The following is a 27,797-nucleotide window of genomic DNA, read 5'->3' as shown; positions in this document are numbered from 1 at the left end:
CATTTGGGTGGTAAGTTATTATTGAATTTGTGTGAAATATAACATTTTCATTAATCAAAACCATGTTAAATAAATAAACTTTATTTTCAAAACCAAAATATGTACAATATAGGCTACACAATGTATATTTCTTAACCATGTCACTTATTCACAACCATTCAAAACCAAAATCAACCAAATAAAAATCTAAGCGGTCAAGAAATGTGTACTTGGTAAAATCCTTCATTTCTATAAACGTAAGACCTTGAATCATACCTAAAATGGAACATCTGTGGCTTATTTTTTCATTTAACTGAACATCTTGAAGTCAATGCAATATATAATACAGTAAAATGCACTTTCTGCCATGTGACAGAGTAAAGGTCACTTTCATTGTAGTTCCAATCTTTATTTCCAAACACTCCCACATTATGTTGAAGTAGAAAAGCACAACATTTGTACTAAAGTTACAAGCAGCACAGGCTGCAATGCTCCATAAAAGCATTAGAGGTCATTCACCATTCTGTTATTCATAACTAAAATTGGTTAATTACTTTATTAAATATATGATTGCAGAAGTGTTTAACTCCTCATATGGTATAACCTTGCTAAGGCATATTAAGAGTTGTGAAGTTGAGATGGGATATTGCCCAGGATCAATATGGTAGATTAAACACAAAAAGGGAAGAACAGAATCCAGTGCATTGAAGTCTGCTAAATCAACAGACGTATCAAAACAGTTTATACAAGTTGTATTCATTTTGGCTGTGGACCGATAATATTGAATATTGAAGCCTGTGTAGATTTTACCTCATGGATATTCAGATCCTTACTGACCACAGCACAAAAACACATTTCATTTGGAGTTCTAGTTGACTGTGTTCATTAGTTCCAAGTCCATTAATTACAGGCTTCACATTCAGATCTGCTTCCACTCATTCATCAAATGGGACATTCAAGTCTTGACCTTGAAACGTCTGAGAGTATAAGGAGTCTGGTAAGTGAAATCTTCATCGAATTAAAAAAACATTCAGAAGTCAGTTTGCCATCTTCTCCTTCTTCTTAAAAAGCTTCATCAGTTGGGAAAATCGCTTTGCAATCTAAAGATTAAAAATAAACAGAACTGACATCAATGCTCAGCATTAACTACTAATATCTTATATCAAAAACATAAAATGTCATTATCAAAAAGAAACTCCAGTGGCATAATGGCCACAGCCTCCGGTGCACATGTTCTGCTGCAGCATGTGTTCGAATCCGGCCCACTGCTATTTCAGCACACTCTCTCCTCTATCAAATAAACATGCAAATTGACTTTCAAAATATACTAAAGACAAAAAAAACGCTCTATGAATATACAGAACTGGGGGTTTGGAATTACATTAACAGTTATTTAATATTTGTAAATGCATTATAAACCATTAATAAATGGGTTATAACAAATTGGTCAAAATAGTGCCATGGCCTGTCAGTGTTTGCCAAGCAGTGAGACACTATTTACCTCGGGGTATTAACCATTTATAAATGCACTTACAAACTCAGATAATATTGAACCTTTATGCATCATCATGCAACCTTATTTTCAAATGGTTGGACAGTTAAACAATAGTTATTTTCTCACTTTTTGGTGTGATACACTGTTGTTCTGTCCCAGGAACAGAAATTGTTGGTTTTCACACCAATGGTCAACTCCCATGATGTGTCATGCCCCACATTTGAAACAATGATAATGCATTGGTACACTTATTTATTCCAGGAAGGAAGGCCTCGTCTGAACATCTCAAGCCATATTATTGGTTCGCTGGTTTCGGAGATCTGCCCATCTGTGAAACACACTTGAAATAAAGACAACATGGAACATGCCCAGAATGTGTTGACACTGACGTTACAGTGCGTCGTGTGCAAAGCCCAGACGGAAAAGATTGTGCGAAATAAAACTGTTCACAAGATGAAAATGACGACAGAGAGAGGATAAATTCTCTATGCAGTTTGTTTCACTTTTGGATACAGAAGTTCTGCTGGATGATTTAGCAAACTGCTCAGCTAGCAAAGTAGCTAGCTATCTTGCTAGCACGTCTGTCCTAGCTAGCTAGGAAATGTTAGCTAGTTAGCATTAGGTAAAACTTTCTGCTAGACGATTTAGGACAAGATAATATTTGGCATAATATAGTTAGCTAGCTAAGTAGGTCACGCTTGATGGATAGTTAGCTTAGCTATAGCAGGCAAACTGTAGCCGCTACCTAACATCAACATGGCAGAAGTTCCCTGGAATTTGTTTAGCTAGCGTTTTTGGATTAACACGCTAGTTAGCGAGTTGTCCCTAGCTAGGTAGATGGTAAATGAGCTAGCTTGCATCCTTTGTCAGCACACGTGACTCCAATTGTAAAGCTGCAATATGCGTTATTGGGGAGATTTGGGCGACCCAGGCTTGGTGTTGCAAACAAACTCACTCTGCTCATCGTCCCAAACATCCTCTGCTGCCACGCCAAGTACGAGCATCCGGAATATAAAAAGGATGGTTAGCCAGATTTTTTCCCACAATGGTTGAATGAATATGTACCTCTTCTAAGATACTCTCCCCAACAAGTTCCAATCCCCCATTGAAAGCAAGTCTAAGAAGCTGTATATCTGAGGTCATTTTATGATTCCTGTTCTTAAGTTTCATTTTCGCGTCTTTTACTTTCGGTTTTGTACACCAACTTCAAAAAACAGCTGAAAATAAAATGTTTGGGTTTTTGAAATATATTTCACAGCAGTTTAGATGGTACAATTATTCTCTACACTATACATTGTATGCCTTGTCACAAACGGATATTAGGCAAACTATTAGAATTTTAGCAACCAGGAAATGGCGTTGTGATTTCTGCATATTGCACTTAAGACTAATTTACTATTAGCTAGTGTATTAGCAACATTTTTGATAACACCTTTAATCTGTGGAAGATAGATATTAGTGTTAGCAAGTAATGTTAAACACTAGCTAGCTATTATAACAATAAAAAAAATATATAATATATATACACAAATCAGGGGGTAGATCAGCTCCAAAATTACAGATAGATTGTGGCTTCCATCAATGTAATAGTGTGCATTATTTCCAATCCAACATGATTATTATATCTTTTTAAAATATATGTTATTTATTATTTTCCCCTAACGCTACCACCCCACCCTTAACTGGAGTAAACAAAATGGACAACACTTAGGCTTCTACTTCCAGCTTATACATACATTTCACAGACACAGTATATTTTACAATAGTTATCTTTTGTTTGTTTTTAATCCCATCCTTCAGCTCCACTCAACCCCTGCCATCGATCTATGAACACAATCCAGCTGATTTCTAGTTTCCATATATTAAAAAAAAAAACTTTGCTGTTTTACAAAAGTTCTGAACCTTTCTATTCTCATAGATTCTACATACTGTAAATTAAAGAAACATTATTGCTAAACGTATTATTCAATTAATTGACTGACTTTTTAAAAATCACCCAGCAGTGCTATTTGCAGAGTTAGCTCCAGGTAAAAGTTGCAATTCTTCAGCGGTTCCTGAACCTGCAACCAAAAACAAGATGGTGCCGACAGAGATGATCGCTTCCGAGTCCTTAGGAAACTATGCAGTATTTTGTTATGTATTATTTCTTACATTGTTACCCCAGGAAATCTTAAATCTTATTACATACAGCCGGGAAGAACTATTGAATATAAGAGCGACGTCAACTTACCAACATTACGACAAGGAATACGACTTTCTCAAAGCGGATCCTGTGTTTGGACCACCACCCAGGATAATGGATCTAATCTCAGAAGCCGACCCAAAACAAGAAGGGGAAGCCTCCTGGTCAGGCTCCGTAGACGGGAGCGGTGGGCGACGTGCACAAGTATATTACTCGCCAATCTCCAGTCTCTTGACAACAAGGTAGATGAAATTCGAGCAAGGGTTGCCTTCAAGAGAGACAGAGATTGTAACATTCTCTGTTTCACAGGTACATGGCTCTCAGGATATGTTGTCAGAATCGGTTCAGCCACCGGGCGTCTCCGTGCATCGCGCCAACAAAGAGTGTATGCAGGAGTGTATGCTTCATGATTAATGGCTCATGGTGTAATCATAAAAACATATAGGAACTTCTACTCACCCGACCTAGAATTCCTTACAATCAAATGCCGGCCATATTACTTCCCAAAGCGAATTCTCATCAGTTATTGTCACAGCTGTGTACATTCCCTCTCAAATAGACACCAAGACAGCCCTTCCTGGAACTTCCCTGGACTCTATGTAAACTGGAAACCATATATCCTGAAGCTGCATTTATTGTAGCTGTGGATTTTAACAAAGCAAATTTGAGAACAAGGATACCTAAACTCTATAAGCATATTGATTGCACTACGCGCAGGTGTAAAACATTCAATCACTGCTACTCTAACTTCCGCAATGCATACAAAGCCCTCCCTTCGGCAAATCCAAACACGACACTATCTTGCTCCTATAGGCAGAAACTCAAACAGGATGTACCAATGACTAGAACCATTCAACGCTGGTCTGACCAATCGGAATCCACGTTTCAAGATTGTTTTGATCACGCGGACTGGGATATGTTCCGGTCAGCCTCAGATAACATCGATCTAGCCGTTGACTCAGTGAGTGAGTTTATAAAGAAGTGCATTTGAGATGTTGTACCCACTGACTATTAAAACCTATCCTAACCAGACACCGTGGATTGATGGCGGAATTCGTGCAAAACTGAAAGCACAAACCACCGCATTTAACCTTGAAAAGAGGTTTGCGAATATGGCTGAAAATGAACAGTGTAGTTATTCCCTCCGCAAGGCATTCAAACAAGAGAAATGCCAGTACAGAGACAAAGTAGAGTGGAATTCAACGGCTCAGACACGAGATGAATGTGGCAGGGTCTACAGGAAATCACAGATTACAAAAAGAAAAACAGCCACGTCACGGACAACGATGTCACGCTTCCAGACAAACTAAACACCTTCTTTGCCCGCTTTGAGGATAATACAGCGCCACCATCACGGCCGGCTAACAAGGACTGCACGCCTCAAACTCAATCTTTAAGTTTACAGACGACCCAACAGTAGTGGGCATGATTACCAACAACGACACAGCCTACAGGAAGGATGGGAGGTCATTCGGAGTGTGGTGTCAGGAAAACAACCTCCCTCAACGTCAACTAAACAAAAGGAAATGATCGAGGACTTCAGGAAACAGAAGAGGGAGCACCCCCCTATCCACATCGAAGGGTAAGTAGTGGAGATGGTGGAGAATGTGGAGAATTCCTTGGCGTACACGTCACAGACAAAATTAAATGGTCCACTCACACACACACAGTGTGGTGAAGAAGGCGCAACAGCGCCTCTTCAACCTCAGGGGGCTGAAGAAATTTGGCTTGTCACCCAAAACCCTGACAAACTTTTACATATGCACAATTGAGAGTATACTCTCGGGCTGTACTACAGCCTGGTACCGCAACTGCACCGCCCTCAACCGCAAGGCTCTCCAGAAGGAGATGCACAACGCATCACCCGGGGCAAACTACCTGCCCTCCATGACACCTACAGCACCCAATGTCACAGGAAGGCCAACAAGATCATCAAGATCAGACGGCGAGGTCAGTACAGGTGCATCAAAGCTGGGACCTTAGAGACTGAAAAACAGCTTTTCTCTCTCTCAAGGCCATCAGACTACTAAACAGCAATCACTAAGTCAGAGAGGCTGCTGTCTACATTGAGACCCAATCACTGGCCACTATAATAAATAGATCAGTCACTTTCAACAATGTCACTTAAATGTTTACATATCTTCCATTACTCATTTCATATGTGCAGTTGAAGTCAGACGTTTACATACACCTTAGCCAAATACATTTAAACTACTTTTTCCACAATTTCTGACATTTAATTCAAGTAAAATTCTGTGATTTAGGATCACCACTTTATTTTAAGAATGTGAAATGTCAGAATAATAGTAGAGAATTATTTATTTAAGCTATTAATTATTTCATCACATTCTCAGTGGGTCGGAAGTTTACATACACTCAATTAGTATTTGGTAGCATTGCCTTTAAATTGTTTAACTTGGGTTAAACGTTTCGGGTAGCCTTCCACAAGCTTCCCACAATAAGTTGGGTGAATGTTGGCCCATTCCTTCTGATGGAGCTGGTGTAAGGTGTGTAGGGCCACCTTGCTTGCACACACCTTTTTCAGTTCTGCCCACAAATGTTCTATAGGATTGAGGTCAGGGCTTTGTGATGGCCACTCCAAAACCTTGACTTTGTTGTCCTTAAGCCATTTTGCCACAACTTTGGAAGTGTGCTTGGGGTCATTGTCCATTTGGAAGACCCATTTGTGACCAAGCTTTAACTTCCTGACCGATGTCTTGAGATGTTGCTTCAATATATCCACAGAATTTTCCTCCCTAATGAAGCCATCTATTTTGTGAAGTGCACCAATCCCTCCTGCAGCAAAGCACCCCAACAACATGATACTGCCACCCCCGTGCTTCACGGTTGGGATTGTGTTCTTCAGCTTGCAAGCCTCCCCCTTTTTCCTCCAAACATAACAATGGTCATTATGGCCAAACAGCTCTATTTTTGTTTCATCAGACCAGAGGACATTTCTCCAAAAAGTACGATCTTTGTCCCCATGTGCAGTTGCAAACCGTAGTCTGGCTTTTTTATGGCGGTTTTGGAGCAGTGGCTTCTTCCTTGCTGAGCGGCCTTCCAGGTTATGTCGATATAGGACTCGTTTTACTGTGGCTATAGATACTTTTTTTCCCGGTTTCCTCCAGCATCTTCACAAGGTCCTTTGCTGTTCTGGGATTGATTTTCACTTTTCGCACCAAAGTACGTTCATCTCTAGGAGACAGAACGTGTCTCCTTCCTGGGCGGTATGATGGCTGCGTGGTCCAATGGTGGTTATACTTGCGTACTATTGTTTGAAGAGATGAACGTGGTACCTTCAGGCGTTTGGACATTGCTCCCAAGGATGAACCAGACTTGTGGAGGTCTACGATTATTTTTCTGAGGTCTTGGCTGATTTCTTTTGATTTTTCCATAATGTCAAGCAAAGAGACACTGAGTTTGAAGGTAGGCCTTGAAATACATCCACAGGTAAACCTCCAATTGACTCAGATTATGTCAATTAGCCTATGAGAAGCTTCTAAAGCCATGCCATCATTTTTGGAATTTTACACACTGTTCAAAAGCAGTCAACTTGGTGTATGTAAACTTCTGACCCACTGTAATTTTGATACAATGAATTCTAAGTTAAATAATCTGTCTGTAAACAATTGTTGGAAAAATTACTTGTGTCATGCACAAAGTAGATGTCCTAACCGACTTGCCAAAACTATAGTTTGTTAACAATACATTTGTGAGTGGTTGAAAAACGAGTTTCAATGACTCCAACCTAAGTGTATGTAAACTTCCGATTTCAACTGTATTTTCTACTATCTTTTACACCTTGCCTATGCCGCTCGACCATCACTCATCCATATATTTATATGTACATATTCTCATTCACCCCTTTAGATGTGTGTATTAGGTAGTTGTTGGGAAATTGTTAGATTACTTGTTAAATATTACTGCTCTAGAAGCACAAGCATTTCGCTAAACTCACATTAAGATCTGCTAACCATGTGTATGTGACCAATAAAATTTGATTTGAAGTTTTGGACAGTACCAAAACAAAATGATTTAATGAGTGTCTCTTTGCAGCAAAATCTGCAGAGTTGGGATGGTTGTATCTCTCATATAACATTATATTGGTCGCAAGAATGTTGTATGATAATTTAAATAGAAAAACAAAGTTCTGAATCCAGTGTCGTTTTGTGTATTAGTTCATCGAATCGGTACATCGAAAATCTCTTCCCAACTACTTTGCAATCTATATGGCACAGCTGTCAGTTTCTTGGTCCTTTCATGTAACTGGTATACTTTTTAATTCATCACAATTTTCTTTAACCAATTGTGGTCTTTAATGTAGGGCCGACAGACAAGTTCCTTACGTTCTCCCCCTTCCACTTGCCTCTTCCATTTTTGCAGTAATTAAACAGACATGAAAATAGCAATATTTTGAAGATTTAATTTTCAAATAATCAAAGTGAGAGTTTGTAATCTGAATAAAGGGAAAAAGGCCATTCTTGAAAATGGGGTGAGACATTCTTACTAATCTGCTAGAGAACCAGTTTGAATTTAAGTATAACATTTGAAGCCTTTAGTGAGAGGTCTAATACTTTAATATTTAATCATTTCTGCCCTCCGAATCCATATTCATTATATAACTAGGTCTGTTTAAATTGTCTGGCTTGCCTTTCCAAATAAAATTGAATATTTTTTGCTCAGATAGTGAAAAAAACAAACACAAAAAAAAGTTGCTAGGTGTAGGCAAGGCCATAAGCAAATATGTAAACTGGGATATGACTAAAGAGTTAATCGGGGTGATTTTTCCACAAATACAGGTATTTTTCCACGGTAGCAAAATCATATCTATTTTTGCTAACTTTAAATTAAAATGTATGGGAGTGAGATCATTGAATACTGAGTACGCCCACATATTTTCATACATTGTTTTATTACATTGTATCTCCTGTTTCAGGAAGTTACATATATGACCTTCCACCCCCACCTGGGATATGGAAGCCTGCTGAAACGTAAATAAATATCACCTGGAAGCAGGAGCAACAGTGTGCGGCATTTTCCTTTCTGTTCTCCATGAGTTTGCCTACAACTCCAGCACCTGCGGAAAGTACCTGGATGTGCGCATGTTCTTCAGCTTTTGTACAATTCACCGTCAGACCATTTTATTGGTAAACTACCCGGTAATGTAAAAGTTGGATTCTTTAGGTGATCCAATACGTAATATAGTACATTTTTTGTAATTTCGTTATAATCCAGAGAGGTTAGAAAAAGTATCTGGATCCTCTGAGGCTGTGGAGAGATCCAGCTTGTGGATTTAAACGAAAACATGAATCATCAGGGTACAATGACACTTTTGTTTTTAGGCCCTTGATATTCTTGTTGGATCTGACTTTAATAGCTAACATTTCAATGGCCATAATAAATAGATATGGCGATAGTGGACAACCTTTATTTAATCCCATTGTTTAATACTTTCTGAGAAGTAGACATTATTTACTATTTTACACCTAGGGTTACCATCCATCCATACACAACTGTTCAAAAGTTTGGGGTCACTTAGAAATGTCTTTGTTTTTGAAAGGAAAGCTTTTTTTTGTCCATTAAAATAACATCAAATTGATCAAAAATAAAGTGTAGACATTGTTAATGTTGTAAATGACTATTGCAGATTTTTTATGGAATATTTACATAGGCCCATTATCAGCAAGCAGCAACCATCACTCCTGTGTTCCAATGGCACGTTGTGTTAGCTAGTCCAAGTTTATCATTTTAAAAGGCTAATTGATCATTAGAAAACCCTTTTGCAATTATGTTAGCACAGCTGAAAATGGTTGTTCTGATTAAAGAAGCAATAAAAAAAAACAGTCCTTCTTTAGACTTGTTGAGCATCTGGATCATCACCATGTGCTAAGTATAAATAATATAAATAATGATAGTAGATGCTATGCTAAATTGTCAAAATTCCTCCTCTCCAACACAAACGAACAGATGAAGACACAGAAGGGGACCATGAGACCCTAGGTTGTATTTTAAATAGTTAACTGTTATCAATTTCTATTCTGACTTGTAGTGTTAAAAAGGGGAGAAAAAAGACATCCCCTGTTAATCCGAATTAGCCTGGCTAATCAAATCAAATTTATTTGTCACATATACATGGTTAGCAGATGTTAATGCGAATGTAGAGAAATGCTTGTGCTTCTAGTTCCGACAATGCAGTAATAACCAACGAGTAATCTAACTAACAATTCCAAAACTACTACCTTATACACACAAGTGTAAAGGGATAAAGAATATGTACATAAAGATATATGAATGAGTGATGGTACAGAGCGGCATACGCAAGATGCAGTAGATGGTATCGAGTACAGTATATACGTATGAGATGTGTACAGTGCCTTGCGAAAGTATTCGGCCCCCTTGAACTTTGCGACCTTTTGCCACATTTCAGGCTTCAAACATAAAGATATAAAACTGTATTTTTTTGTGAAGAATCAACAACAAGTGGGACACAATCATGAAGTGGAACGACATTTATTGGATATTTCAAACTTTTTTAACAAATCAAAAACAAAAATTGGGCGTGCAAAATTATTCAGCCCCCTTAAGTTAATACTTTGTAGCGCCACCTTTTGCTGCGATTACAGCTGTAAGTCGCTTGGGGTATGTCTCTATCAGTTTTGCACATCGAGAGACTGAAATTTTTTCCCATTCCTCCTTGCAAAACAGCTCGAGCTCAGTGAGGTTGGATGGAGAGCATTTGTGAACAGCAGTTTTCAGTTCTTTTCACAGATTATCGATTGGATTCAGGTCTGGACTTTGACTTGGCCATTCTAACACCTGGATATGTTTATTTTTGAACCATTCCATTGTAGATTTTGCTTTATGTTTTGGATCATTGCCTTGTTGGAAGACAAATCTCCGTCCCAGTCTCAGGTCTTTTGCAGACTCCATCAGGTTTTCTTCCAGAATGGTCCTGTATTTGGCTCCATCCATCTTCCCATCAATTTTAACCATCTTCCCTGTCCCTGCTGAAGAAAAGCAGGCCCAAACCATGATGCTGCCACCACCATGTTTGACAGTGGGGATGGTGTGTTCAGCTGTGTTGCTTTTACGCCAAACATAACGTTTTGCATTGTTGCCAAAAAGTTCAATTTTGGTTTCATCTGACCAGAGCACCTTCTTCCACATGTTTGGTGTGTCTCCCAGGTGGCTTGTGGCAAACTTTAAACAATACTTTTTATGGATATCTTTAAGAAATGGCTTTCTTCTTGCCACTCTTCCATAAAGGCCAGATTTGTGCAATATATGACTGATTGTTGTCCTATGGACAGAGTCTCCCACCTCAGCTGTAGATCTCTGCAGTTCATCCAGAGTGATCATGGGCCTCTTGGCTGCATCTCTGATCAGTCTTCTCCTTGTATGAGCTGAAAGTTTAGAGGGACGGCCAGGTCTTGGTAGATTTGCAGTGGTCTGATACTCCTTCCATTTCAATATTATCGCTTGCACAGTGCTCCTTGGGATATTTCAAGCTTGGGAAATCTTTTTGTATCCAAATCCGGCTTTAAACTTCTTCACAACAGTATCTCGGACCTGCCTGGTGTGTTCCTTGTTCTTCATGATGCTCTCTGCGCTTTTAACGGACCTCTGAGACTATCACAGTGCAGGTGCATTTATACGGAGACTTGATTACACACAGGTGGATTGTATTTATCATCATTAGTCATTTAGGTCAACAGTGGATCATTCAGAGATCCTCACTGAACTTCTGGAAAGAGTTTGCTGCACTGAAAGTAAAGGGGCTGAATAATTTTGCACGCCCAATTTTTCAGTTTTTGATTTGTTAAAAAAGTTTGAAATATCCAATAAATGTCAAACACTGACCAGTTAGTTATTGCACTATTTTGACCAATATGATATCACTGTTTATTAACGGCTTATAATGAATTTACAAATTATTCAAAATGGTTAATAGTGTGATTATAACCCCTTTATAAACCCTTTACAAATGGAACCTTATTGTAAAGGGTTACCCAGAATTGACATCAATGCTCAGCATTAACTACTAGTATATTATATCAAAAACATAGAATGCCATTACTATCAAAAGTAAATTAGTAAATTCATACCTGAGCGGGTGTCTTGTTCAATTTCTCTGAAAGGGCAGAGAAAGTATCTGGAGAGGAACCTTTCATCTTCAGTGCGAGGAGAATATCTCGGTCTTCATCCCTTCAAGAAAAACAATTATTTTAGTGGCAATCATGACACTTGACACAGAGACTCTCCAACAGCTAACATTCAAATGGCACATAACAAAAAGGCATGTATTTAAAACTTCACTAGGGTAGGGGGCAGCATTCTGAATTTTGGATGAAAAGCGTGTCACAATTAAACTGCCTGCTATTCAGGCCCAGAAGCTAGGATATGCATATAATTAGTAGATTTGGATAGAAAACGCTAAAGTTTCCAAAACTGTTAAAATAATGTCTGTGAGTATAACAGAACTGATATGGTAGGCGAAAACCCGAGGAAAATCCAACCAGGAAGTAGTTTTATTTTGAAAGGCTGTTTTTACATTGAAAGCCTTTCCACCATACAAAGACTTAGGACCCAGTTCACTATCTCTATGGCTTCCTCAACATGTGACCAGTCTGTAGGCATTGCTTCAGGCTTTTACTCTGAAAAATGAGGGACAGTGGAAATTCCCAGACATGAACCAAGCACGTGATCGGGAGCGCGCATTTCTTGTTTACCTTTTCCATTGAAGAAGATTTTGTCCGGTTGAAATATTATTGATTATTTATGACAAAAACAACTTGATTGATTTTAAACATCGTTTGACATGTTTCTACTATCTTTTAGTGTACTTTTTTTTACTTTTCGTCTTGGTGTTAAGAGCGCCCATTGTGCCTTTGGATTTCTGAACTAAACGCACCAACAAAACGGAGGTATTTGGACATAAAGATGAACTTTATCGAACAAAACTAACATTTGTTGTCTAACATGGAGACCTGGGAGTGCCACCAGATGAAGATAATCAAAGGTAAGTGATTAAAATTAATGCCATTTCTGACTTTTGTGACACTCTCCTTGGCTGGAAAATGGCTGTATGGTTTTCTGTGACTAGGCGCTGACCTAACATGCGCCCTGCAATTTCACTGGCTCCCACTTGTACCAGATAGGTTAAAGACCAACTCACCTTGTCCACGTCACCATCACTTCACCCTTTTTTACTATGATATTCTTGGCAGACAGGCTGTTGGGTGATGGGGTAGATTGGGGTGGAGTAATAACTTCACTTCTCTCCCTCTTGGAGCTTCCAGTCCCCTTTCCTTTGGGACTTTTTGAGGACTTCTTTTTATGCATGCTCCTCTCTGGGATCACCTCCCTTTTAGCCCGCTTTGCTTTAGTTTCCACATGGTGCTTTGTGCGCTTTTTCCCGGTCTTACCCTTGCTGTGGTCTCTCTCTGGTGTGTCTTCTATGATGGTGAGGCATGGCGAAGATAGCGCAGATGCTGTTTCGGTGCTTGTGGAAAGGCTGGAAAGGTAGAAAGGAGGAATGGCCTCTGAAAAAGGGGATTTTGAAGGAGTTTTTTCTGGGGGCTGATCTTCGTCTTTACCATGTTTTTCTTGTCCTGGTGGTGTTTGAGGGCTCTCAGCACCCCCAGGATTGATGTCTGCACTGTTGGGGCTGATGCCTGGGTTGGTAGAAATTACTTCTGGGCTTGTGAAGTTGACACATGGGTAGGCACAGTTATTTTCTGGGTTGGTGGCATTATTTCCTGGGTAGGTAGAGTTGACATTGCCTGGGCTTGAAGAGTTGACTTCTTGGCTTGAGTTGATTCCTAGGTTGATGTAGTTGACCACTTGTTTGGTGGAATTGATGTCTGGGCTTAAAGAATTCACTACTAGGCTTGATGAATTAATTCCTAAGCTTGTGGAGTTGACACTGCCTGGGCTTGAGAAGTTATTTCCTTGGTAGGTAGAGTTGACGCTGCCTGGGCTTGAGAAGTTATTTCCTTGGTAGGTAGAGTTGACACTGCCTGGGCTTGAGGAGTTGACCCCCGAGTTGGTGGAGTTGGTGTTTGCATGCCGTATCCTCACAATGAAATGATCATTTGACTTCTCCATCACTACTGCCTGCATGGGCAAGTGAGGCTTGAAGTGAAACAAGGGGTTAACAGGAGCCTCCCTGGTCCTGCCACCACCGCTTGATGCACCGCTGGAGTTGTCCGTGTCCAGGGCAAGGTGAATGTCCTGCTCTGTAGCGTCTTCCCCATCCATAAGAGCATCCTCACTGAAGTGTGCACTGATGACACTGTCCGGAGCAGACATGGGCTCGCCGCTGGCTGGGTGCAAAAAGCTGAGGTGATTGTCAGACTTGAGAGGTGAGGGAATTGTGAGAGACCCAGACAGATCTTCTGCCAATATGGAATATGATCTATGCGAGAACACACTGGACTGTGGTGTCCTTCTGATTTCTGGTAGGCCAGAGGGCACCTCTAACATGCAACTCTCATCCAACAAAGATGGATTTAATGGAATTTGGACTTTTGAATTTGGAGAGGAAAACTTGATAGGTGAAATAGCTGACCATGTGGCAATGAGTTTAGAGGGAGTACCAACTTTACTTGGGGTACCAACGCCTAGGAAACGCTCCCTTTCTTTCAGAGGAGTACCAAGGGACCAGCCATGATTGTCCCCAGCTGAAACACTTGTTTCTAGCAGATCAGACCCTTGTAAAAGACACTTGAAGATCTCTCCCATCTGAGAGTCCGTTACCAGGTTGAACGTTAGGCTGGAGGCTTGCTGTTCTGTGAGGATTTCAAAGTCAGGCTTGTCATGGAGTGAGACATTTTGAGACAGCCGGCGAACATAGGTTGCTGTTTTCTCAGCAGATGAAGAGCTGTTTGATGGTAAGATCTCTACCACGTTTTGCAAAGGAGGTTGGATAACAGGAGGATCTGAGGTTTGAGGCACCGATTCCATATCCTCTTCGAAGGACATTTTAATATTTTTGCCTCTTCCAAGACCTGTTTTGCAAGGGGGGACAGTCCGAGACCTGGTTCTTTTCATGCTGGTTTCAACACACTCAGTGAATTCCTTTTGCAGTCTTTTTGGTGCAGAAGTTCTGGTTATGGTCACTCCCTGCTGCATTTTAAGTTCAGTGGCCACAGATGGCTTGGGGGACTTCACAGGCAGCTTGGGTACACCCTTTCCAGAGAGACTGTCTCTTTTTTCTGCTCCTGCCGACTGGCTTCCGTTTGAGGATTTGCAAACACTTCTCAGTGCAGTTTGAATCTCCTTGAATAAGAAGTCTAACTGCACATCCACGAATTCCCACAGTTTCAACTTCATATTAAGTGGTTCTTGGTCAAAGATGCGGTTGACAATGCCATTATTTGATAACTTACTCAAAACAGAAATGATGATGTTCTTCAGTTTAACTTTGAGGTAATCTTCTTGGCTGCATAGTTTAGTAAAGCTTACACTATCAACAAAGTCTGTAAAAGAGGGAAAAAATGACATGTCCATAACACCGCAGAAGGTTTTCTTAGGGAATGTTGAATGAAGCTTCATGTACTTTTTTCTGCACTCATAGCGAATCTTTGCAAGCATGGCCATAACCTCCTCCACGGTAGACAAGGCAGCATTGGGTAAAGGAGGTTGAACAGTTCTGTAGCGGGTTTTGTTTGATGTGGGGCTTCCAAATTGTGAAGTCAAGGTTTTACTTCCGAGTTTAAAATTCTGTTGTGAAACTAAACTATTTTCTTTGGCCGGCTTCTTTGAAAGTCTAGGGGATGACTTGAGAGTTGGTTGATTTTTATTCGTTCTTGTGGGCCGAACCGTCATGGGTGGAGAACTTGGCATGACTGGAGTTTCTTCCTCTTCACTTTCACTAACAATTTCACCCTCTTCCAGTTCCTCAAGGCTGGAAGGATGGACAGATGTCTCATCCACATCTCGTTGTGCAGCATGTGTGACAGAGCAGCCAGGATTGTTGTTCTCCTGATTCACTTCCAACTTCTTTGAATTGGAATCTCCAGTAGCACTGGGAAAATCTGGTCAAATACAATACATAGATTAGCTAATTAAAAGCATACCACATCTACACAGTACAGTCAGTTTCATGGCGTTAAAGCAGTTGATTAGCATGTGTATACCTATTAAAGTTTAGACATGTACTGCCCTAATTGTTATAAGTGGATATAAAATGAAAGATTAATCTCTCATGTGAAGTTCAATCGTATCCACAGATATCAAATGTGGACTTAGGCTTTTGCTCTTGCCAACCAGTACACATCTGATTTAACTAATCATAGACTTCAATCATGATGTTAAATCAGGTGTGTTATTGCTTAGTTAGAACACAATCCTGCACCCACACCAGCCCTCTGTTGATAAGAAGCCTCGCAACATAGACCACAACACACAATTCAATGAATTATCTGAAAGCCGATTCACATTTGCTGTACTGCTATTCTTGTTAATTAGTTTGACTTGTCTTCCTAAAGCCTATCTGAAGACATTTAAAATGTCAATCTACTGTGTATTAAATAAGGTTCAGGTGGTGGACCAACAAACAGAATTACCTGGATGAATGACAACAATATGACAATACTCCCACCTAAAAGTGCATGAGTAGTCGCCCAATAGTCATATTCTTGTCCCTCATTTGTTTGTTATTTTTGTCCACCACTTGTAGGTGTTATCTCTCTGATATCACTCAACCCTGATCTTGTGCTTCTCTCCATACATCAACAACTACCTGTCCACTCCAAACATCTTGGGAGAGAGTATAAAGGTCTCTAATTGTTTGCAATCTTGGTAAAGGCAACATGGTGAACCCATAAAACGCATAACTGTAGTTTGTGTTTTAATTAACTTAAAACCAACCCAAAATTATTTATAAGAAAATGACTTAATGTCTTAAAGTAATGATTGATTATATATATATATATATATATATATATATATATATATATATATATATATATATATATCTTTTTACTATTGTATTATTTCTTTACTTACAGTGCCTTGCGAAAGTATTCGGCCCCCTTGAACTTTGCAACCTTTTGCCACATTTCAGGCTTCAAACAAAGATAGAAAACTGTATTTCTTTGTGAAGAATCAACATCAAGTGGGACACAATCATGAAGTGGAACGACATTTATTGGATATTTCAAACTTTTTTAAGAGTTCCGTTAAAAGAGGTCCGTTAAAAGCGCAGAGTGCATCATGAAGAACAAGGAACACACCAGGCAGGTCCGAGATACTGTTGTGAAGAAGTTTAAAGCCGGATTTGGATACAAAAAGATTTCCCAAGCTTTAAACATCCCAAGGAGCACTGTGCAAGCGATAATATTGAAATGGAAGGAGTATCAGACCACTGCAAATCTACCAAGACCTGGCCGTCCCTCTAAACTTTCAGCTCATACAAGGAGAAGACTGATCAGAGATGCAGCCAAGAGGCCCATGATCACTCTGGATGAACTGCAGAGATCTACAGCTGAGGTGGGAGACTCTGTCCATAGGACAACAATCAGTCGTATATTGCACAAATCTGGCCTTTATGGAAGAGTGGCAAGAAGAAAGCCTTTTCTTAAAGATATCCATAAAAAGTATTGTTTAAAGTTTGCCACAAGCCACCTGGGAGACACACCAAACATGTGGAAGAAGGTGCTCTGGTCAGATGAAACCAAAATTGAACTTTTTGGCAACAATGCAAAACGTTATGTTTGGCGTAAAAGCAACACAGCTCATCACCCTGAACACACCATCCCCACTCTCAAACATGGTGGTGGCAGCATCATGGTTTGGGCCTGCTTTGCTTCAGCAGGGACAGGGAAGATGGTTAAAATTGATGGGAAGATGGATGGAGCCAAATACAGGACCATTCTGGAAGAAAACCTGATGGAGTCTGCAAAAGACCTGAGACTGGGACGGAGATTTGTCTTCCAACAAGACAATGATCCAAAACATAAAGCAAAATCTACAATGGAATGGTTCAAAAATAAACATATCCAGGTGTTAGAATGGCCAAGTCAAAGTCCAGACCTGAATCCAATCGAGAATCTGTGGAAAGAACTGAAAACTGCTGTTCACAAATGCTCTCCATCCAACCTCACTGAGCTCGAGCTGTTTTGCAAGGAGGAATGGGAAAAAATGTCAGTCTCTCGATGTGCAAAACTGATAGAGACATACCCCAAGCGACTTACAGCTGTAATCGCAGCAAAAGGTGGCGCTACCAAAGTATTAACTTAAGGGGGCTGAATAATTTTGCACGCCCAATTTTTCAGTTTTTGATTTGTTAAAAAAGTTTGAAATATCCAATAAATGTCATTCCACTTCATGATTGTGTCCCACTTGTTGTTGATTCTTCACAGAAAAAATACAGTTTTATATATTTATGTTTGAAGCCTGAAATGTGGCAAAAGGTCGCAAAGTTAAAGGGGGCCGAATACTTTCGCAAGGCACTGTACCTATTGTTCACCTAATACCTTTTCTGCACTATTGGTTAGAGCCTGTAAGCAAGCATTTCACTGTAAAGTCTACAACCGTTGTATTCGGCACAAGTGAAAAATAAACTTGATTTGATGGACTGTCACTTCTATTGGCTTATTTGAGCTGTTCTTGCCATAATATGGACTTGGTCTTCACACAAATAGGGCTGGCTACCTTCTGTATACCACCAGGACCATGTCACAACACACCGGATTGGCTCAAATCGCATTAAGAAGGTAAAAATAAAGAAAAAAACGTTGAATAAGTAGGTGTGTCCAATTTTTTTACTGGTACTGTTTGTCATGTACAGTTGAAGTCGGAAGTTTACATACACCTTAGCCAAAAACATTTAAACTGAGTTTTTCACAAATTCCTAGCATTTAATCCTAGTAAACATTCCCCGTCTTTGGCCAGTTAGGATCACCACTTTATTTTAAGAATGTGAAATGTCAGGAAAATAGTAGAGAGAATGATTTATTTCAGCTTTTGTTTCTTTCATCACATTCCCAGTGGGTCAGAAGTTTACATACACTCAATTGCCTTTAAATTGTTTAACTAGAGTCAAACGTTTCAGGTAGCCTTCCACAAGCTTCTCACAATAAGTTGGGTGAATTTTGGCCCATTCCCCCTGACAGAGCTGGTGTAACTGAGTCAGGTTTGTAGGCCTCCTTGCTCACACACGCTTTTTCAGTTCTGCTCACAATTCCAGTAGGTCACAAGATTACATACATTAAGTGGACTGTGCCTTTAAACCGCTTGGAAAATTCCAGAAAATGAGGTCATTAATTTAGAAGCTTCTGATAGGCTAATGGACATCATTAGTCAATTGGAGGTGTACCTGTGGGTATTTCAAGGCCTACCTTCAAACTCAATGCCTCTTTGCTTGACATCATGGGAAAATCAAAAGAAATCAGCCAAGACCTCAGAATTTTTTTTTTTTTTTTTTTTTAACACCTCCACAAGTCTGGTTCATCCTTGGGAGCAATTTCCAAACGCCTTAAGGTACCACGTTCATCTCTACAAACAATAGTACGCAAGTATAAACACCATGGGACCACGCAGCTGTCATACCGCCCAGGTAGGAGAAAAGTGAAAATCAATCCCAGAACAGCAGCAAAGGACCTTGTGAAGATGCTGGAGGAAACAGGTAAAAAAAGCATCTATATCCACAGTAAAACGAGTCCAATATCGACATAACCTGATAGGCCGCTCTGCAAGGAAGAAGCCACTGCTCCAGAACCGCCATAAAAAAGCCAGACTACGGTTTGAAACTGCACATGGGGACAAAGATACCTTTGGAGAAATGTCCTCTGATCTGATGAAACAAAAATAGAACTGTTTGGTCATAATGACCATCGTTATGTTTGGAGGAAAAGGGGGAGGCTTGCAAGCCGAAGAACACCATCCCAACCGTGAAGCACGGAGTGGCAGCATCATGTTGTGGGGATGCTTTGCTGCAGGAGGGACTGGTGCACTTCACAAAATATATGGCATCATGAGGGAGGAAAATTCAGTGGATATATTGAAGAAACATCTCAAGACATCAGTTGAAGCTTGGTCGCAAATGGGTCTTCCAAATCGGCAATGACCCAAAGCATACTTCCAAAGTTGTGCAAAATGGCTTAAGGACAACAAAGTCAAGGTATTGGAGTGGCCATCACAAAGCCCCGACCTCAATCCTATAGAAAATTTGTGGGCAGAACTGAAAAAGCATGTGCGAGGTAGGAGGCCTACAAACCTGACTCCATTACACCAGCTCTGTCAGGAGGAATGGGCCAAAATTCAACCAACTTATTGTGGGAAGCTTGTGGAAGGCTAACCGAAACGTGACTCAAGTTGAACAATTTAAAGGCAATGCTACCAAATACTAATTGAGTGTAGTTGTAAACTTCTGACCCACTGGGAATGTGATGAAATAAATAAAGGCTGAAATAAATCATGCTCTCTATTATTATTCTGACATTTCAAATTCTTAAAATAAAGTGGTGATTCTAACTGACCTTAGACAGGGAATGTTTACTAGGATTAAATGTCAGGAATTGTGAAAGAAAAACAACTAAAAAGGCTCTAAATACTTCTCTGTTTGTGATTTCAAAATTCAGACAAATGAGCACTATTTTTTGGGGCAGATTGTTTTTGTAACTAAAAACAAACGTCAGTGGCCGTTGGGCAATGGCGGTTCTGGTGTTAATAATTACGCTTACCCTACCTAACAACTAATGCTCAGGTCTGCTGAGTGCAAACTTGTGAAAATTCTGTGCAACTTCCGCCAAGCGTTTACTGTGAACACTGAAGCTGTACCTGCTTTAATTTACTGTTTTAACAGTGGACAAGTAGGCTACTGTGGTAAAAGGCCTCACATAACATTTTAACATGGAAATAGCTGTTCTATCATTCAGTCTACAGTAGCAGCCAATGTGTTGTATTCAATGTAGGACTACATTCCATGAGACTTTTGAAAAAAAACATGCAGGGCTTGACATTAACCAGTTTATCCAGTGGTCCTTGAGACAAGGAGGTGACTTAACATGTTGTGTTGTTTGATGCAAGAAACAACTTTACAATTTAAAAAAATATATTATTACTCTCTTACCATTATTACAGAGAATCAGACAAATTATGCTGCCCTCTGTCTATTGGCTACTTAGCTTATTCAAGCCTGTCTCAAAATACAACACTGGCCATTTAAGACATAAAAAAAGCTCTTTACCTGACTCGATCTTGGAAGATGTCTAGAAATGTTAAAGTTTTGTGCTCTTTCAGGAAGAAATCACTCCCACATTTCTGACTACAAATTAGCTAAAAATGCACTAATACACTATTTAGCAAAGAATACGAACAAATGTGCACACGTGGCCACATGCAGCTCTCGCTTTGATCTCAAAATAAGAGCACAATAATTGTGACTGCTCATGCTGTAAAATAGTCCAGTTAAAAGTGAATGGCACTACTCCATATATAGCAATGGTTATTTGCATATAGGCCTACTGGAGCTCCGATTGGTTATGGCGCAGCAGTCTGTGTAGACTAGAGTATGGGCTTGAGTCGTGCAATAGAATCCTACTCTGATGTGCTCTGCCTAAAACAAAATATATTGCATAGTTAACTATGCAAGACTTAGTATGCAACACTTTTGTTTCGGTATGTTGCATTGAAAGTGGCTAATATTGCGTTGATTCGGTAACAATTCCCACAGTAAAGAGAAACATTGATAGTGTTACCTAACGGGGAAAACTCTATAAAAGTTGAGGGAAGTTCAATCTCGTGCTTCTCTGTGCAGGCTGATATTTCTTCTGCTCAGCAGTTCCCGGGGGAGCTGTGCACAGCTTTCAGGGAACATTGCTAACAACGACATACTTTTGCATCTTCTTAACATTTAGCATAGAACAGAAATTGTTTAACTAAACCAAACCAAGTGATGCTTACCTTTGCAAAGACTCTTGAAGTAAGCAGGTTTGCTGTGACATGGCAGCTGCTGGCTTTTCGTCTTCAGGCGGACTGGGCTTGTGAGTGGGCTTATGGCATGTGGAATGACTTTTAGATTACTCAGTGTGAGCATCATCGAGTCCTCATCATGGGCCATCGGAATGGAGCTGGAGGGCTCAACATTCTCCTCTTCATTCTCTGTGTAGCTTGGCTCAGAATTTAGGTACTTCTTTGGTGTCTCTGCCAAACCACAGTTGTACTGTTCAGATGGTGCAACTTCTCCTGTGGTGCTACTCACCTTAGACACCCCAATACTGCTCAATGGTGAACTTTGTTCCACAAGAGTTTTCTCCTTCTCACACTCCACAGGGATCTCTGTAACATCAGTAATGACCTCAGACGTGATGCCGATATCTACCTCCATGCTAATCGTACTGGACACAGCATCCTTGGAAACATCTTGCACCTCTGTCACATTTTTCTCCAAACTAGAATTAGTAATAATGGAAGCAGGCATTTGTTGGCCCTTAGGTTGGACAAAAGGTGTACATTTCAGAGATTCTGATTGTTTTCCTGGACTACCTTCAACAGCAGGATGTCCCACACAGACAGCAGGTGGATCTTGTGTCACAGTTTCAACAGCTTGGCTTTTACAGACCAAAGCACTGGGAGTTTCACTGTTGGACTTGTCAGTAATAATAACCAGTGAGTCTCCAGTTGAATGTTCAGGGGTAAGTCCATTAGCAGATAGGCCAGTGTCGGTATTTGAATTGTTTCCACAATTCTCAGTGACAGAAGTAGTAGTCGCAGAGACAGCAGCAGCAGTCAAGTCCTTAGACGTGCCAGTTTTTCTTTCTGAGTCACATTTTTCAAGTCTGCTCTCCAGTGGAGTTTTCAAAACAATGTCACAGTCTGGAGCTGAAACAAAATCCTTCCTGAGAGGTTCTGGTGTGGTGGGTTTAGTCCTCTGACCCTCCATGGCATCGGGCAGCTCAGGTCTTCCTTCGGAGCCATCTTGGACAGTACTGTCTTCTACTTCTAACTGGCACTTATGTCGCTCTTTGGCTTCTGTGGCTTCAGACAGAGGCTTTTCAGCATCCTGACAAGATTCTCTCTCTGTATGTCTACTCTCCATACTTTCAGGTTGTGGAGGCTTTGAGATTTCTGAAGCGGGCTGTATAACAGGGTTCTCAAAGACCTCATGGGTGTCTACTACACTACTGTGGATTTTGTCTACTACAAGCAATTCTCCAAGATGAGGTTGTCCACTGTCTTCTGCTGACTGATCTTCAGGCACCTCATCAGGTGGTGTGCCCTCCTCCTGTTCCTTGACTTCAGCAGACTGTCTTGGTGTTTTAACTGGTGACAGGGTGAGGTTCAGAGTTTCCATGAAACTTAACTTTCTGTTGGGACCGTTTTCCTCTTTAGAGCTTTTCTCAGCCACTTTGGCCTCAGGTGGAAGCACTTCCGATTCCTCATGTGTCTTTTGCTCCCTGACTTTACCATTGACCATGTTCTTGTCCTTACTGACGTCCGCACTGCATCGGTTATGTTCCTTTGTTCTTTTTTCCTCGCGCTCCTTTCCTCTCTCTGTACAACTGCTTTTTCTTTCTCCTGACTTGTTTTTCTCTTTTCTGATCTCATCCTCTCTTTTTCTCTCTTTTTTCCTTCGATGGTCCCTTGGAGGACTTGTCCCTCCCTTGCGATTAAAATATTCACTGGATCGTTTAGTGAGACTGGCTTGATTTGAATAGGCATGCATTCTGTTTTTAGAGGAAATGTCTTTAATACTTCTACTACGCTTATCGTCATCCTTATCAAAGCTAAGCACCTTATCATGTCGACTAGACCCTGTTGATAGAATGTCTGCACTGTCTTTAGACAATCCTTTAGACGTACGGTAAGAGGAAGCAGTGCAATGCAAAATGTCTGAGTGTGGGCTTTTAGACTTATCTGATCTCCTGTGTACCTCAACATCTGAGGGATGAGGGTATCTGCTTTTGTTTGACTTAGAATCATATTTTCCAATATCTTTTTGTGCTCTGTGTGACCGGTTCCTCTCATCTGAATGAGATTCCTTATTTACATCTGGACTGTTTTTATGTCGCTGCTCCTTCGACTCAGACAGCCTGGGACTTTCACCTCTGCCTTCTCTGTGCTTGGTTTGTTTCAGCTTGTCTGACAGGCCTAGTTCACGTGTATGGTGTCTTTTCACGGAGTCCTTACTGGAACTGCTAACAGAAGAATATGTGCCTTTCACTGAAGCTTCTGAATCGCCTCTAGAGGTGACAGGAAGAGGTGGTCTGAAATTTCTTGCGTCAGATGGGGGTTGGGGGAGGACCACATCTCTGTCTTGACAGTGCAGCTGATGAAGATCCTTTACAACACAACCCTTAGATCCTGGTAGTTGAGTTGGTGGAGGTGGACCCGTATGATTCAGTCTGGTTGGAACTTCTGGTTGATAAGGCCCCGTAGGATTCAGTTTGGTTGGAACTTCTGGTTGATAAGGCCCCGTATGATTCAGTCTGGTTGGAACTTCTGGTTGATAAGGCCCTGTAGGATTCAGTCTGGTTGGAACTTCTGGTTGATAAGGCCCCATAGGATTCAGTCTCATTGGACCTTGATTTTTCAAGCAGTTCATCTGAGATTGATGGTGAGCAGCAGGACCTCTCTCTGGCCTGAAACTAAAAGTTAACATAAATTACACACATGCCTAGATTCACAGAGACCACAGCAATTATTCAATTGACCCCATCTAATGGATACATAGAAAACATGTGTAGGCCCCTAAATAACTGTTTATTTGATGTACCCTGCCAACTACGAGTTACCGCTTCACAGGTGTATATGAAATATGAATGGTCAAGACACTTACCTTTGGCTCAACCTATTTATCTCCTTGTCCTTCCGCACAACCTCCATTTTAGCTGTTTTGATGAGCGCACAGATGTTCTTCTTCAGACGGCTGTTCTCAGTGTTCAGCGTTGTATTCTTCAAAATGACAACAACATCTCAACCACATACTAACTGCAAGTCGCTCTGGATAAGAGCATCTGCTAAAATGACCAAAATGTAAATAAGAAACAGAGAGAACCAATGCAATCATTTGTCAATGTAGCCTTTCCATCACCCACTAGTGCTGAACAATTAGTGCTTTTTGAGGTCGGTTAGGTTTTGGTTCGATTATTAAAAAATAAAATCACGGTTTTCAATTTCGATATTTTTTTCCGTGCATTGTGGGTTGAATGCTGTAACACAGAATAAAACGATGAATAAAAGTCCAATGATGGTAGTGACTGCCCATTACTGCTTATTAACCATCATTTAATTCACATTACTTTGATCAAATATTTCAGTTGTGTATATTACATTTGTTTTAGTTGATGACTTATTATTACTATTTCATTCCAAGTCATAATCTCTATAGTGCTGCTGCCTATGCTGTCTGACAAAATCACTATTTTAGTAGTTCCTCAAAGTAAATAAGGCATACTTTTAGGAGGGGTTGGGGTCCAATCCTGCCTGAGGGTGGTTTGAGTAAAATAAAACCTCAATATACTTTAAAATGACTAAACCTGAATCGAAACGGTATAAAAATGATAGACTTCTACTCATACAGTTTCTTGACTGTCCAGTTCACTAGACAGTCAGGGAGCTTCGAAAATTAAAATAAAGATGGATCGAGGACTATTTTTTGCCAAATTTGAGGCAAGGAAATAACATTTTCAGTGTGGCCCTCCGGATCTCGTTGAAGACCGAATGCGGCCCCCGGGGCAAAATTAGTTTGACAACACTGACTTAGATAACGCAATTTCAGGTAGAGATAGCTTGCGAAGCGAATGCTCTCTATCCTGCATTCTTCTGTCTCTTCTCTCTCTCGCTCAGTGTCTGCCCCACACTAACCTAATGTAGCAGGTGGAAAAGAAACACAGACTGGACAAGAAGGCACTCAATTGATTATGGTCATTGTACTTAATACTGACGTTTTCAACGCTAAACTACGTAGAATAATGGCCTATTGGAAACTACAACATTTTTTTATCTAATGTTCAAATTCAAGTAAATGTTAATTGATTTATCCAATCTATTTCTGTAAAAAATATTTAAAGTACTTTTATGCTCCTTGTATTTTAAGGGGTACTACTAATACATGATTGACACTTGAGACTTTCTGTTACAAACCTTTGTTTCAATCTGCTGCAACCGCCTAAGTAACTCTTCAATTTGGCTTTGTGCAGCATTGTATCTTGTCCTCAACTGTAATGAGACATGGTTAGTTATTCCGTTCTAACAGGACCTGTCTATCAGTGATGAACAGCATTCCATTTTAGACAAAGCAAAGAGAAAAAGAAAATGCACACATGAATTGGATAAGGATTACAGTACAAACCTCATTGTAGGAAGAGTCTTTATCCTGTTGTTCCTCCGTTATGATTTCTTCATATAAATCCATAGAGCTCAGATTCTGTGGTGAGAGGAGTGTGCAGTTTCTTTCTGTAATAAGATTACACAAGCATGAAGCAGGCCATATTATCAGTTAGAACATGGATATCTTTTCTACTTCTAAAAATATATATCTGACTCGGACCATCTTGTGAAGAACCAATGTGTATGTTTGAGTGATATTTACCTGCATTTGGATAAATCCTCGGACTTGCCAAACCAGAATAAATATCCATAGAATCATCATCGATTGCTGCCACCGTATCTGTGAGGTAGAAGTTTTGCAAAGATACACAGCTGTTTAAATTATTGATTAATTTTTTTTAACCTTTATTTAACTGGGCACGTCAGTTAAGAACAAATTCATATTTGTTGGAAAAGCATTCCAGGTAAAGATGTTTGAGAATGCCAAGAGTGTGCAAAGCTGTCAAGGCAAAGGGTGGCTACTTTGTAGAACCTAAAATATATTTTGATTTGTTTAACACTTTTTTGATTACATGTGTTATTTCATAGTTGATGTCTTCCCTATTATAGAAAATAGTACAAATTTAACTTTTGACTGGCACTGTATACATGTATAGCATTGTACTCACTGCAGTTGTCTTGACTGAGATCACCATACACTTCGTCCATCAAATCCCCCTCCATTCTCCCGATGCTCAATCAATGGCTCAGAGATGTACCTGGAAGAAACAATGCATAATTATCTAGTATGCTTGTATGTGTGTGTGTAGCTAGCTAGTTCATTGCGGAATCTAAATTAGCTACGTCGACTCCTTGTACATGCACCAACGGATATAATGGAAAGCACAGCCCCAAGCATCAGCACATTTTAGCTAGGTAACAGAAACAAGCTAGCAAGCCAGTTAGTTTATTTAGCTAGCTAACGTTCGTCTGAGACCTACAAACCTAACTAGCTAGCTACAAACTCAAGACATGGATGAACATTGAGTCTGAAAATAGATTGGAATGTGAATTGAAAAATAAATAAATCCACTCACCATATGAAAATAGATTCGATGAATGTTGTTTAGAATGTTATTATTATCATCTGTTTACAATCACTGTCGCGCCAACCCAACGACAACCTTTTTCAGGGAGCAGGAAATAACGACATTTTACCGCGGTCTGCAAAACAGATGCCAGCGGCTCTTCCGGGACTCTCAGACATTCAAAGTAAAATTATCATATCAAATGATTTAGGCCAAAATCATACAAAGCCAAATTAGCTAGATTATTTCAGATAAAACACCTTATCAAAGGAAACCACAGCTTCTGACTTCAAAAAGTTTGCAATTTATCTAGCAAGCTGTCTGGTCTAACTAAGCTAGTTCGAGACCCGAGGCGTTTCACTCGGTAAATATTGTGCTGTATGGAGAAAAAAAACTAGGTGTCATAGGTTATATTTGACTTCAAAAGCGTCAACTAACGTATGACTGTCGCTTCCAATCGCGTCATGTAAGCGACATCATTTGGACATTCGACCCGGAAGTGTTTCTGATTTACTCACATGTGGACTGGATTTTAACAGTGACGGGAACGTGCTTACTGTGTTGTGATACAATCTAGACAGACAAGCAAGTGATGCACCTCACGATTTGGTCAACGAAGAATATAACAACACATTACAGTCTTTATCGATTATCGCAAATTTCGCTGTGCATCTCTCTTACCTAAACGACAAATGGTACGATGGAAAATTTAGAATTGAGCCTGTCATCACTGGGTACCATATCCAGACATATTGACAAAAGTCACAACGAACTCAGCAAGTATTTAGCAAAACAG

General features: G+C 40.1%; 2 protein-coding genes across 7 annotated transcripts in view; one reads left to right on the top strand and one right to left on the bottom strand.

Moving 5' to 3' along the window:
* Nucleotides 1–65: 65 nt before the first annotated feature.
* Nucleotides 66–27,508, bottom strand: LOC110529505 (uncharacterized). 4 transcript variants are annotated; one of them, XR_016497626.1, is made up of 12 exons: nucleotides 27,011–27,508; nucleotides 26,603–26,692; nucleotides 26,197–26,274; nucleotides 25,957–26,060; nucleotides 25,749–25,823; nucleotides 24,442–24,557; nucleotides 21,567–24,250; nucleotides 12,832–15,694; nucleotides 11,762–11,861; nucleotides 3,705–3,924; nucleotides 3,457–3,534; nucleotides 1,063–1,079 (listed from the first exon to the last, which is right to left on the bottom strand). XR_016497626.1 is itself a non-coding variant. In XM_090242698.1 (11 exons), exons 2-10 carry the CDS (start codon nucleotides 26,655–26,657, stop codon nucleotides 3,733–3,735), a joined length of 6,267 nt encoding a protein of 2,088 aa, XP_090098824.1. In that variant the 5' UTR covers nucleotides 26,658–26,692; nucleotides 27,011–27,508; the 3' UTR covers nucleotides 66–1,079; nucleotides 3,705–3,732. The 4 variants fall into 4 exon arrangements, 2 of the variants coding, with proteins under 2 accessions (XP_090098824.1, XP_021467424.3); XR_016497625.1 differs by having other exon boundaries at nucleotides 66–1,079; nucleotides 1,601–3,924; XM_090242698.1 differs by lacking the exon at nucleotides 3,457–3,534 and having other exon boundaries at nucleotides 66–1,079.
* LOC110529504 (midasin) overlaps nucleotides 27,105–27,797 on the top strand; it is a 61,787-nt gene continuing 61,094 nt past the window's right edge. For all 3 annotated transcript variants that reach the window (XM_036984899.2, XM_036984898.2, XM_090242697.1), the window contains exon 1: nucleotides 27,105–27,797. In XM_036984899.2, coding sequence (XP_036840794.2) covers nucleotides 27,702–27,797 — 96 coding nt within the window. In that variant the 5' untranslated portion in view covers nucleotides 27,105–27,701.

This window comes from Oncorhynchus mykiss, chromosome 8 (assembly GCF_057628025.1).
Source record: "Oncorhynchus mykiss isolate SJ-2025 chromosome 8, ASM5762802v1, whole genome shotgun sequence".
NCBI lineage: Eukaryota > Metazoa > Chordata > Actinopteri > Salmoniformes > Salmonidae > Oncorhynchus > Oncorhynchus mykiss.
The sequence above is the reverse complement of the archived record's forward strand: the minus strand, read 5'-3'. Positions and strand labels throughout refer to the sequence as shown.